Source organism: Homalodisca vitripennis, chromosome 1 (assembly GCF_021130785.1).
Source record: "Homalodisca vitripennis isolate AUS2020 chromosome 1, UT_GWSS_2.1, whole genome shotgun sequence".
Taxonomy (NCBI): domain Eukaryota; kingdom Metazoa; phylum Arthropoda; class Insecta; order Hemiptera; family Cicadellidae; genus Homalodisca; species Homalodisca vitripennis.
The window spans coordinates 28,668,080-28,681,580 of NC_060207.1; the positions used below are offsets into that span (position 1 = coordinate 28,668,080).

Consider the following 13,501-nt stretch of genomic DNA (forward strand, 5'->3'; position numbering starts at 1 on the left):
TCAAACAACTTAATAGAACACCCACTGCACTTATTTATCACAACACAAATATATAAAACATTATATATACATTAATTAAACTTGTATAAATAACAATAGTCTAATTCAATTTTCACTAAACCTTTATTACAAAAAATGTTTTATTGAATGTTTATGGAAAATTATATATATATATATATATATATATATATATATATATATATATATATATATATATATACATTAAATTGTATAAAGTGCAATAGCCTTATTTAATTTCAATAAACATTGAATCACAAAAAGTACTTGCTCCACGGGAAGTTTTTGTGATTTAATGTTTATTGAAATTATATATATATATATATAAAACCAATTATAATATACAGTATACACAAAACACACACAAGACAGTTTTATATACAAGAAAATTCTTTAAACCATGCTAATCTTCCAGTTTATCACTAAAATACTAGAAAGACAAATATAATCATACCTACTCACCACAATCTAGTTCAACCCTCCGACAGATAACAAGAAACTCTCAGAATGATACACTGGTTTTTGTCTTTGAGCAGCATATTTTTCAGATATTTAAAAAGAATGTGATAAATGCTAAGTAATAAGAGTTACATATAATTTTTTTATCAGTTGGAGGGTTAAAAGCATCATACAAAGGAACACAGCTTCTAAAGACTTTACCACGAAGAATAAAAACAACACAATTAGATTTTGGAAACAAATTATTTAGTTAATAATATTATTTATTCCATTGATGAGTTTTTAAATTTGTAAATTTTAATGCACACTTTTAAAACAATCATTAGTTTATAAAATTAGTTATACAATTTAGTAACTGTAATGTTTTACAGCAACAGATTTTAATTTAATTGAATACATACTTTTTCCAAATACAACTAATTATGTTGTAGTACAAGAATGCATAGGCTACAAGTCAATAGTTCAAAACATTGGACATCTCTTTAATGTTAACAAAGAAACTTGATATAAGATTTGATAGTCACTACAGAGACATTTCTGAAATGTGAAGTTAGTGACAATAATTCAGGCATTCTGTAATTCCGAGGATTCAATGAGAAAATTATTTCTCAAGGTACTGGAGAAAATGATAATTTTCTCAAATATACTTCCAGCACTTACAGTTTGAATAGTATGAGGATCCACGACGGTGTTCACTTCTTCTTGACAACTCTCCCTTGAACTATGTGGTTTTAGCCTTTGCTCTACTAAAGTAACTGATTTTTCTTCCAAATTAAAATCGTTCAGCGTGCCTCCTACAAAACATTTAATCATTATTATTAAATAACTTAACATTTCTAAATGGTTCAAAATTCAATTTTAATTTTATTACTCACTGTTAACACAATAATTATGTTTTAATACATAATTATAAAATAGCACAACCAAATTGAAGCCTTAGTCCATTCAATTCGATTTAGTAAAACTGTATTTAAATATGTACACTACACGTACATGAATGGCATCAAAACATTTTAAAATACTAACATTAACCCAATGGGGGAACTTGCCCAAGCGTCACTCGTTGCAGCCGAATGGGACTGAATAATCTTGCCCGACCAGCACTCGTGCTCTTTTTAGAAGATAACGATCACATATTTGTTTGCTTTTCCACTAGATCGCAGTTTTGTGCCCTTGTGCATCCTTATAAGCGATTATTCCGTTTCGATTCGTTATGTTTGCACACTGGAATCAAAACTAATAACTTAACTTGTTTTGTTATTGTTTACACTTTGCCATATGCTCAGTTTTTCGTTACTTCAATGTTCTTCTTACATTCTATGTATCGTGTTCTAAATGTTTAGTATTTAACTGTTTATAGTTGTTAACACTCCAGTAGTCGCGCGGAGCACAGTTGTGCTCCAGGTATTTTGTTTTTGGTGTCGGTGACAGTTGGTAGCGCCGATGACCTTTGAGCGGTCATCTACCTGTCACCCCACTCACCCTCTGTCGACCAGTGTGTTTGTAGTCGTCTGTCAGCGTGCATCGCAGTTTTTGTGAATTATTTATTTAAGCGCTACGCTCTTGGAGCACAACTGTGCTCCGCGCGAGTACTCTTGTTACTGTTTTTTTCTTAGCTTATCGGTTGTATATGATTTTTATTTTATTAGTTTTCTGCTTCTTTTATTAATTTTTATGATGAAATAAATGATTGTTCAATAAAAAGTACAATGGACCATCGTGATCGTGTTGACCCCACTTGACCGTGAACAGTTACGTCGTTGGTTGGCTGAAACTGAAGAGGACAATGAAAGTGTTTTTTGGAGTTGAAGATGTAGACGAACAAGAAGTCGAATCACGTTGAGGCTCAAGATGATGTCGGATCCGAAGAATCAGATGGAGGTGAAGAGACAGAAGTTGACTCTTCAAACGAAAGCAGTGACCATGAAATTTACTTTGAAGACGGTGCTCTCCTTTTGTCAACCCTGAGTTTTACATAGGAAAAGACAAGGATACAAGATGGTACCTTGATCCTCAAGTTCCTCGTGCGACCCGAACACCTAGACACAATATCATTCCTGTATTTCACCGTCCAGGACCACAAGGTAATGCCAGAAAATGCCAATACCACCTGCTATGGCCTTTGAATGTTTCATTGATGACAATATGGTCACACGAATTGTTGAAATACACAAACATTTACATAAGTAAGGTAAGGGCTAATATTCAAAGAGATAGAGATGCGAGAGACCTTACTGATGCACGTGAAATAAAAGCCCTAATAGGAATATTGTACCTAGCAGGTGCACTGAAAGCAGGAAGAAGAAATGTCACTGACATGTGGGACAACACTACAGGTACTGGAGTTGAAGCAATCTAACCTGACCATGAGTTTGAATAGGTTTAGATTTCTTCTACGATGCCTACGTTTTTGACAATATTCATAGTAGAGATGTGAGACAATCTGTAGATAAGCTAGCAGCCTTCAGGGAAATTTTTGATAAGTTCGTATCAAATTGTAAAGAGCTCATACAAACCCACAGATTATTTGACAATTGATGAACAGCTGGTAGGTTACAGAGGAAACTGCCAATTTAGGGTTTACATGCCAAGCAAGCCTGCTATAAGTATGGCATAATGATTTTTGCTCTTGTTTCTACGACTAACTTTTTTGCAACCAATCTTGAAATTTATGTAGGCACTCAGCCAGCTGGACCATTCCATAGGAGCAACAACACTCAAGAGTTAGTTTATGCGACTAGTTGAGCCTATAGCGGGATCGAACAGAAACATCACGTGTGATAACTGGTTTCGCATCCGTGCCTCTAGCCAAACGACTCTGCGAAGAATAAAAAGCTAACTCTTATTGCCACTCTCCGTAAAAACAAACGTGAGGTACCACCAAACTTTCTACCTGATTCAAACAGAGAAGTAAAGAGTAGCATCTTTGGATTTCAAAAAGACTGCACTCTAGTATCTTATGTACCCAAAAAGAATAAAGCGGTTTTGATGATTTCCCACCATGCATGACGACGCAAGCATCGACCCCTGAATCAGGAGATGAAAGGAAGCCCATGATAAAAACATCATACATACGACACTAAGTATGGCGTCGACATTCTTGATAAAATGTGTCGTCAGTATGATGCAGCAAGAAACTCAAAAAGGTGGCCTCTGACTCTTTTTTTTTCACCTGCTAAATGTGGGAGGTGTGAACGCTATGACAATATACAAGGCAAATCAAAAATCTTGACTTCATAAATAGGCTGGATTTTTTGAAAAAGCTGTCTTTTGAGTTGATGAAAACCCCAAATGGAACACCGCATGAACCTAGAAATGATACCAAAGCAGATCAAAACTAGAGGCAATCTGTTGCTGCACCCCTGATGAAGCGAGACCGGTCCCCGACCGCAACCTCAGCCCCCCAGAGCTGCTACAACTGGAAGGTGCTACCTGTGTGGCAGAGCAAGGAACAAGACAACCAGGAAATCATGTTCAAAGTGCTATAAATGGGTCTGTGTTGATCATTTACAAAGTGTCTGTGTTGATTGTCTAGAATAAAGACGTAGTCTAGAGGCAAAGCTTCCAAAGTTGATTGTAATAATAACTTTTTTTTTTGTAAAACACACTTTTTTATCCTAAACCTGTAAAATACACTTTAATTTATATCTGAGCAATTGTACAGACGTTTCTTTTACCCAACATGTCATATTAATGCTGATTTATATGGTTATAATGCAGAATATCATTAAGAGGTCAATGGAGCACAATCGTGCTCCGCGCGATCACTCACGTTACTGTGAACCGCGCGAGCACCGGAGTGTTAAATGAGTTTTTAGTTCTTCTGCTACCTCATGGAACAAGACAATTTGTGTACTTCAGAAGTAGACAGATACTTGGACAGTGATATTGAGATATCAAAGATACTCAAAGACTGACACAAAAGAGAATTACAAAATATAAATGAATTGTCATTTTATGTAATGTAAATAGTTTATTTTAATTATAATTTTTATAAAAAAATTGAACAGTTTTATCTCATCTCCCAGACAACTATTTCAGGAGCTTGTCATCAAAAAGTGAAAAAATGTAAGTGAAATTTGATTGTTTTGTTATTATGCTTTTATAATTAAGTAATCCAATAAAAACTGGTTTTCTGTTTAAAAAACAGTGTGCTGTTTTGAATAAAAATTATTGAAACAGGCAAACAAAGTATTAGAATATTGACAGTTGCTTTTGATTTTTTTGTTTCTTACTAAAAAAATTTATAAATATATACTAAAGAAAAGTAAAAAAAATATTTGGAGAAAACAACAAACACTATTGTAGAGCAACCAGATAGACTAAAATGTCCTAAGAAATTGTTTACTTTATCTGTATCCAAACTTATTCTATAATTTTTTTAGTACACGCATGCATTTTTGACAAAATCAATTCAAACATTCAGTCCTAGAGAGATTAGGTTAATTTCTTTCTTAATGTATATATTATATTAATATAAAGTAAAATTCATACATAAAATGAAAGTAACTAAAATATTATTATAATGATTAATATAAATACAAATTTGTTATGGTACGGTATTTTTAAAACTGTACAATGGCTAAATATATATTACATATTTGTGATCAATAATAAAATGCAATTTAACTTTAAAAATATTTATCTTTAGATACAATAAAGAAGGCTGTTACATAAAAAATTGATTTAATAGACTCAATTATTTTTCAAGAATATATGGCTAGTTATCATTAATGAATGAACAAATATCAGCTGTCATGGTGTGATGCACATAGTAATGACAGAAAGTATTGCTGTATCTAAGATTCATTATAATAGACGGCAGCAGTGACAGATTCAAACCAATTAGTTCATTCTGGACTTTGACTTAATGAACGAAATTGTGAATGGTCTACATGTAACGTACCAGAAATTGTTTCCTTTGACATTATGCGATCGCATCTTTACATTAGCTGAAGGAACAAAGCAGAGAGACCAGGCACTAACATGATTTAAGAACCATTCACCCCTTGGCACAACTTAAGAAACAAGCTAGTGGAGTGAGTCCATGACCATTGCAAAAGGAATTACAAAGCAATCCTCCAGACACAAAATTGTATTTCTCTAAGAAATAATGCATTTTGTCCCCCCAAATGGGGGGGCCGTGGGTCCTTTTTGCACTGACAAGATATACAATGCTGATTAGGAACATAAAAATAAATATAGATATATATATATATTCCTAGACTGAACCAAGGAAATATGATGAAGTAGTGTACAGAGCTTAAAAAGTAAGGGCAGAAACTATATTGTACAATATTTACAGATATTGATACTTTCAAAGAACAAATACCAAGGATACCAATAAAAACACAGAGTTGGGTGGTCCAGTGAGTGGACATATATTTTCTTTTAAGGAAGTAAACTAATTGTACTTATTATTAGTAAATTGGGACAATTTGAAAAGTTCATGTCTTCTGTGTATGCAACATAATGTTGTGGAATCTCATGTTTTATTGGATTTGAATTTTATGTAGAGAATAGTAGATTTTCTAGACTCCTCTTATATATGAAGTCTGAACTACATGTTTCATACTGCAGGTTTGATGTGAGTCAAAATAAAGTTGGTTCCTCAATATCAAGCTATACAATTAACCAGTTAAGTTTGAAAACTTCCTCATACCTCTTCTCCTCTATCTACATGATCTATAACTGATTTTATAGTCTATTGCTCCAACTGTTACTAACTGGTCTGATCTAAAACCATGGCATTAACTTTCCAAAGTTTCATTTTTATCTTATTACCCAAACACTTATTTCATACATCATTTTCTCATATTTGTTGAGTCACCTTTCTTTGGTGAAAGTAGAAATTTTTATAATTTTAGTTTATCTGAAAAATTAAAAATAACAAAAAAAGACTATGATGTTTCCTAAGGATCTGGCTACAACATACCTAGCATTTTAACTGTAATAGGGATTTTATCATAATCAGTTGAGTACAGTATTTATTATGAGATGTGAATTTAAATAGTTATCTAATATAAATGTTCAAAGCTATCTGGCTTATTGGTAAATGTTTGAATTTAAATTAATATTATTATTTTTTTAATTATTATTAATAATTTATTATTAAACAGTCCAATAATTTGGTTGATGTTGTGAAAACTTTATTTCCTACACTTAAATTTATCTATTTCAACTACTTTCTTACTCCTACTTACTTCATTATTATTTTAATTCAGGTTTAATTATATTATCAGATATAAGAATATATGTTTACAAACATATACTTTTAGCAGAATAAATTTTATATTAGTAAAGTTTATTTTATCTTTTGATTTCCTACCATTTTATAATTTTTGTTGTACCTGATTAAATTACTAAACCGTATAGTTTATTTATTTAAGTTTTTTGAAGTACAAGGTATGTTTTAAGTACTGTTTTGCGCTTGCGCATACCCTACTTTTATCGTTGGCAAGCTATAAATGCCATTATAGAACAAAATTGATCGTGTTGTCATCTATGCACATTTAAAAATGCCTTCATCAATAGAGAAAACAATCCTTAACTTGTTACATAAATATCTTATGTTAAAGAGAAATCGAACATATTTTACATGAACTTACCCCAGTTGAGGAAGACCATAGCGACATCACTCAAAGACACCTTCCATCTATACTTGTCTTGATCCATGATGCTCTTACAATCTGAGGCATCTTGTGGAGGCAAAACACTCATAAGCCAAAAGAGAGGCTTCAGATTAGGCTGAAATAAACAATTATGTCATAAGGAATTAAAAAAGTTTTGAAAGAATGCAAAAATTGCTTTAAATAAAGTAATGTATGCAAAGTGACTGTGCAGGTGGCTATCTTGAGTTTTGCTCCTTAAGGACATTATTAAACTTCAAAGACTTTTACTTTAAACATCTTAATTTTAGTTGTAGAATTATGGAAGAAGTCTCATTTGAGCGATATTATTAATACAAATTCAAATGTATTTAGCGTTTTTAAAATTTTTATTTGTTATTTAAGAAACTAAACCTCAAATTTTTTTGTATATAAAAACTCAAAAATCTCTTTGTTTAAATACTCAAAAACTATGTACTTTACAAGAAAAATTAAAAAGTTTGGAGGAGTATTAATCATCATTAAAATGAGACTCCTCCCATAATTCTACTACTAAAAATAAAAGCATTTGAAATCAACAATTTTATCTTCAGGCAATTCCATTTCTTTTTTTTTTGAGTCGCATGAAGATAAAACTGTTCATTTTAAAAAGCATCACAAATAATACAAATTTACATTGGAGATTTGTATAGTTATTATTAGTTCTATCGATTTAAAACATTTCCATTGCTCTAAGAAACATCATTCAAAGTGTTTGAAGTTTAAAATTTTTCTTATGAGGTAAAATCTTAAGCCTTACAACCATAAAATAATTGTGAGGTAGAAAGACAAAAAGATGATAACTAGTCAAGTGTGCTACTGGTTTGTATGTGGAGCGGTGGGCATGGAACAGTGCCTAGGGAACTGGGTTGTATGTGGAACGGTGGTCATGGAACAGTGCCTAGGAACTGGTTTGTATGTGGAGAGGTGGGCATGGAACAGTGCCTAGGGAACTGGGTTGTATGTGGAACGGTGGTCATGGAACAGTGCCTAGGAACTGGTTTGTATGTGGAGCAGTGGGCATGGAACAGCGCCTAGGAACTGGTTTGTATGTGGAGTGGTGGGCATGGAACAGTGCCTTGTCAACTACTTGGTATGTGAAGTGGTGAGCATGGAACAGTGCCTAGGAACTGCTCGGTATGTGGAGTGGTGGACATGGAACAGTGCCTAGGAACTGCTCGGTATGTGTAGTAGTGGGCATGGAACAGTGCCTAGGAACTGCTCGGTATGTGTAGTAGTGGGCATGGAACAGTGCCTAGGAACTGCTCAGTATGTAGAGTGGTGGGCATGGAACAGTACATTATGTTATCATTAAGACATATGATTACATAATGTTGCATTAGTGAAGTCAATATCTACAATTTAAAATGTCTACAAAACAGTGTAAAAAGTTAATAAAAATAATTTGTAACTATTGCACATAAGCACCACCCAGAAGGTTAGGCTACTGTAAAAACACCTGTCAATATTTTTAAGTTGTTTTTTGTGGTTTGAATATAACTTAAAGAGTGTCAGGATAGATGTTTAGGGAGATTATACTATTTTTGAAACAAGTGTTACAATGGACAGGAACTTTTATACTTGCCTTATTTCTATCACTGAAAGAATGGATTGAAGGGACTAAAACATCCTTAAATTCTGTTTAAAAAATATGAGGATTTAAATGGTGTAGATGCAAGGAAATGTTTGAAGATAGTCAGAATTAAATATATCTCTGCAAGATTGATTTTTTATTCAAGAGAAAATAAGCCTAATTGCTGTTCTTTAGATCAGAACAAAATAGGCACAGAAACAGATAAAAGCTTTAAAAGAGGGTTAAAATTATGTTCATGATGAGAAGCAGAGTGGCTGTCCCTCAGTTATTACTGATGATTTGGTGCAGAAAAAGAATGATAAAGTGAAAATGAACAGGTATTTCACAATTTCTTTGTTATCAGAGTTTCTTCAAGTTTCACGAAGAGTTCTCTATGAAATTTTGATTGAACGTTTAAACTAAAGAAAAAAAGGATTGTTTTGCTGCATGACAATACCCATCTAAATGTGGCAACACAAACCCAAGACCTCATCGCATGTGGCTGAGAACAATTTGATTATCCTCCAATTTAGATCCCAGTGACTATCATGTGTTTTGCAACTGAAGAAGCTTCTTGAAGGTCAGCATGATGACAATAACATCAAAACAATAGTTTTGTAGTAACTGTTAAATCAGGTGAAAAACTTCCATAACACCAGTATACAAAAGGTTGTTTTCAATACAATAATTACATTTAAATTAAATGAAAATATGTCTATTAAAGATTTGGTTTACAATGGTTTACAGCAGTGCTACAATAAACATGTGATTGGTCATTTATAAATGTCTTTTAAGTACAGACCAAAAACTTCTCATATCAAAATCAGATATTCAAACCTTATTTTCTTTCTCATATAAAATATATATAAATAATCAGTTACTGTTACTGAGTACTAAGAGTGAATATGTCGAGTTATTTAAACCAATTTTTGCATAAATCTCTAAAACTCAATTTGCCAATGATTCAGATGCTTGATATTTTAATTTAGATAATTTTTAAAGAGTCAGAATTACTCCAAAAGACCACCATATATATTACATGCAGATAAATATAGCATTATTACACAGAAATCTGCACCTCTTGTGTGGTATAGGTCGTGACTCGCAATGTATAGCTCATTGAGCTCAGTTTTGCTTGAAGACTTTTAATTAAACAATGAAAGCAAAGTAAAGACTGCCTTATTTTACCAGGTGAAGTTAGAGCTAAGAAGCCCTCTCTAATAGTTAACCTGGGGACAGTTTAACCCTTTGAGTGCCGGAGCATCGCTATTTGCGATCCTGCATTATATGCAAGAAATGCCAGAATCGATATTTGCGACTTCTGTAGTAACGCTTATATTTTATATAGTATTTATCTAAATTGGCTCAATGACTATACGTACGCATTCCAAAGGCTTCACCGTAACTTTTGATGTAGGTTTTGTTGCATTCCGGTTAGATTCTGATTTGTACGGCGGTTGTAAAGTGAGCGTGTCAGTCGAGTTTAGAATCGACCGCTACGGGGACGAGCCGTCATGTGTTTTGTATTTATTTCACAAATGATTGTAAATATTGAAATTTTTTAAGTGTTAATTGGTTTGTAGTGTTAGTGTCTTCAAATTATTTCGTTTGTGTATGTTGTTCTTGTCTGTGTGTAAGTAGAACAATGACTTGACCGTGAGTTACGGTGGTCGTAAGCAGCTACACTAAATACATTTGTATAATTTTTATGTTTTTTGTGTTTGTTCAGTGATATTTATAAATAATAAGTTGTGAAAACATTGCTGACAATGAAGACCTAGTATTGCAGGCATTAGATTTAAGCATTAGCAGTGTAGACAATACACAGTTTGTTAGGTTAGGTTAGAAAATTTCTAGTTTTGTAGTGGTTCATATTTTCATATTTATTTTCCAAACTTTATTTAAAAGTATAAAAAAGTGTATATATGTATTTTTGTAAATAATTAAATGGAGTATAAGATAGAATAACTAAAAGTGAAAAAATAAAATATTTCAATAACACTAAGTTGTGTCAAAATACAAAAACAAAATAGTTTTTGTTAACGTTTTATTTATTGGTATAAAAACGTTAAATAAGTGATCAATATATTACATTTATAAAAAAAATATATTTATATAAAGAAAAACCAAAAACCCAGGACATTATACCAATAAATAATTTTGTTATGAATTTTTAACCAGACCCTTGCAGAATCAAACATTTTCACTCTGCATTTTATGCATACCATATAGCACAACGCCGCTACACTCAAAGGGTTAAAGGTAACTTCCGAACCAACAACAATGGCCGGCCGGGTGGACTGCTTGCAAAGACAGGAGCGGTCAACCATCCAAGCACAACCGGATCGCCCAACTTTGCTTGATTTGGTTATCTCTTGATAAATGTCATACCCACTACGCCATTGGAAACAATCTAGATTTTGAATTATTTAATTTCAACCCCCTTGAGTTAAACTAATCGTATTCTTTTTGAAAAGTCTTAATTTGCAGCAGTGGGCTTTTCTCAAATAAACATATTGTCATCCACAAAGAGAATTATACTTATGTCACTAATACATTAATATTGGTTGGCAATTGTTTAGAAAAGGTCATAAAGTGTAGTCTCATATGAAAATAAAATTATTCCAAAAAGTTTACTTGTTGTACCATCTACCCTTTGGCTAGTGAAAATATAAATCAAAAGTATTTCACACGTCATTTGTCTCCATCCCTTTTTTAGGAGCAACAACCTAATATTAGATCATTTTTATATAACTTATGAGGTATGCCTAATATATTGGTCACTGATTGTTTGTAACGAAAATAGTAGAAAATGATTTTAAAAAATAGGAGACTGTTATAATACTTACAGTGTTATTTGTTGAGTTGATATTTTCTGTTTTTCTGTCTTGACTTAACACCCCTGGATGCAGATTTAAGCATCGCAAACGAAACTGAAACATAAACCATCTACATCTGAACAGCAACTAATTAACATCTAGTACAACTTGAACCAAACAATCAATACATAATTTACATTTTTCATATTTAAGAGAAAACATACTTTTCATATATTAAACATTTCTTATTAACTATAGTCATAATCATTTATTTGCAAATCAAAATTTGATACAATTACATGAGTATTAAATAACAAACATATGCATCATAAAATTAAGAAATGTACTAACAACTAAGGATAACTTAAAATACAACAAATAAGATTATATATAAGACATGTAAAAAGTAACAAACAAATAACAAAAATACAGAGTACTAACAAAGGGTGTCCCGTTACAATAATACACACGTTAATTTTAATACACACTATATGTAACTTGAACTGCAGTACCAGAATTTTTACTTTCATCACTTTTGAGCGGTAGAAAAAAATTGTAATAAAATGTGCAGTATATTACATAAAAAAAGAAAATGGGCTTAATTTTTTAGTAGAAATAAAAATTGTAATTTTAGCAATAAGTTTTGTAAAAAAACACAAGTTAAAAAAATTTAAAGTACGCTAAGTATTTTTGTATATATCTTAGTGTAAGTGTAAAATTCAAAAATAATGTTTTATACCTATTAGAAAAAAAAAACAGTAAATGTAAACAAAGCTATCATTATTTTGAGAAAAGAAAACTACCATGTAAACGCAAATTTTTAGCGAAAACCCCCAAAACAAACTAAAAATTAGGCACAATACTAAATTTTTATATTTTTATTGAAAATATATTCCACATAGGACGCTAATTTGGTAATGGGAATAAGTAGAAAATTAAATACTGAGCAATAAATACATCCTACAAGCTTTTTCTTATTGGAATCAAATACTTAATTTATGAAGAAACATTCCAAAAATTCTGAAATTTTATTTTTGTTGGCACACCACAAAAATAAAATGTAATAATTATTGGAGTTCTTGTTCATAAACTAAGTACTGAGTAATAAATTAAAGATTACAAACATAATATGCAACAGGCTTGTTAACATATTTTCACTAAAAGTATTTTATTATGTTTTTTTTTCTAAAAATCAATTATAAAACTATTTTAGATTTTTTCTATAGCATATTTTATTAAAACACATCTTTGAGTAGATACATAAGAAATGTGTTATGATATAGCTAAAAATATAAAAAGAAATACATTGTTGTGATGTAGCTAAAAATAAAACATACATTATGTAATATGAAACCATCTTTTTTTGGAAAGATAAAAGCATTTTATAACTAATGAAATTATGACCTTTGCTATTAAACAAATAATTTCATAAAATATAATTCAAACCGTAAAGAACATATAGGCCTACTTGATATTCATAAATATTTATACCAACAAGAATATTTATCTTGAAGACTTAAAACTTCCACTTACAATAGTCCAGGATAGCTTAGCTATTTTACGAATAATTTTGAAAAAGCATAAAATATAATCAAATTATAAGAAACAATAAAACAAATCATTATAAAATTACATTTTTATCTAAAGAAATATAGTAAATAAATTTTCCATTTTGGAAGAGATAGGTCTACAGCCCACAAAGAAATATAAACTTTGTTCAAATAGTGATTTTAACATTAAAACATACCACTTTAATAATTTATTTATATATATAGAACACTTCACAATACTTCTCAAAGTAAACCTTAGTAGTATAAGCCTATTATATAAAAAAATAACTTACAGCACTTCACAAAGGTTATAATTTACATTATCAAGTATCAAGTACCAAGATCTGCAGACTGATTAAACACCCGTTGTGGGAGAAAGATATTACTTCCAGCTTTGTTTTGAAATTGTTGCCAACCCTAAAGGACAAAATGCCT

The 13,501-nt window shown here is 31.3% G+C and overlaps 1 protein-coding gene across 2 annotated transcripts in view; it reads right to left on the reverse strand.

Annotated features, from left to right (window-relative positions):
• LOC124358857 overlaps nt 1-13,501 on the reverse strand; it is a 45,853-nt gene that overhangs the window by 22,419 nt on the left and 9,933 nt on the right. For both annotated transcript variants that reach the window (XM_046811102.1, XM_046811094.1), the window contains 3 exons: nt 11,547-11,630; nt 7,086-7,224; nt 1,138-1,271 (listed from right to left, as the gene is read on the reverse strand). In XM_046811102.1, the coding sequence (XP_046667058.1) occupies nt 1,138-1,271; nt 7,086-7,224; nt 11,547-11,630 (357 nt within the window). The remainder of the gene's footprint in view (nt 1-1,137; nt 1,272-7,085; nt 7,225-11,546; nt 11,631-13,501) is intronic.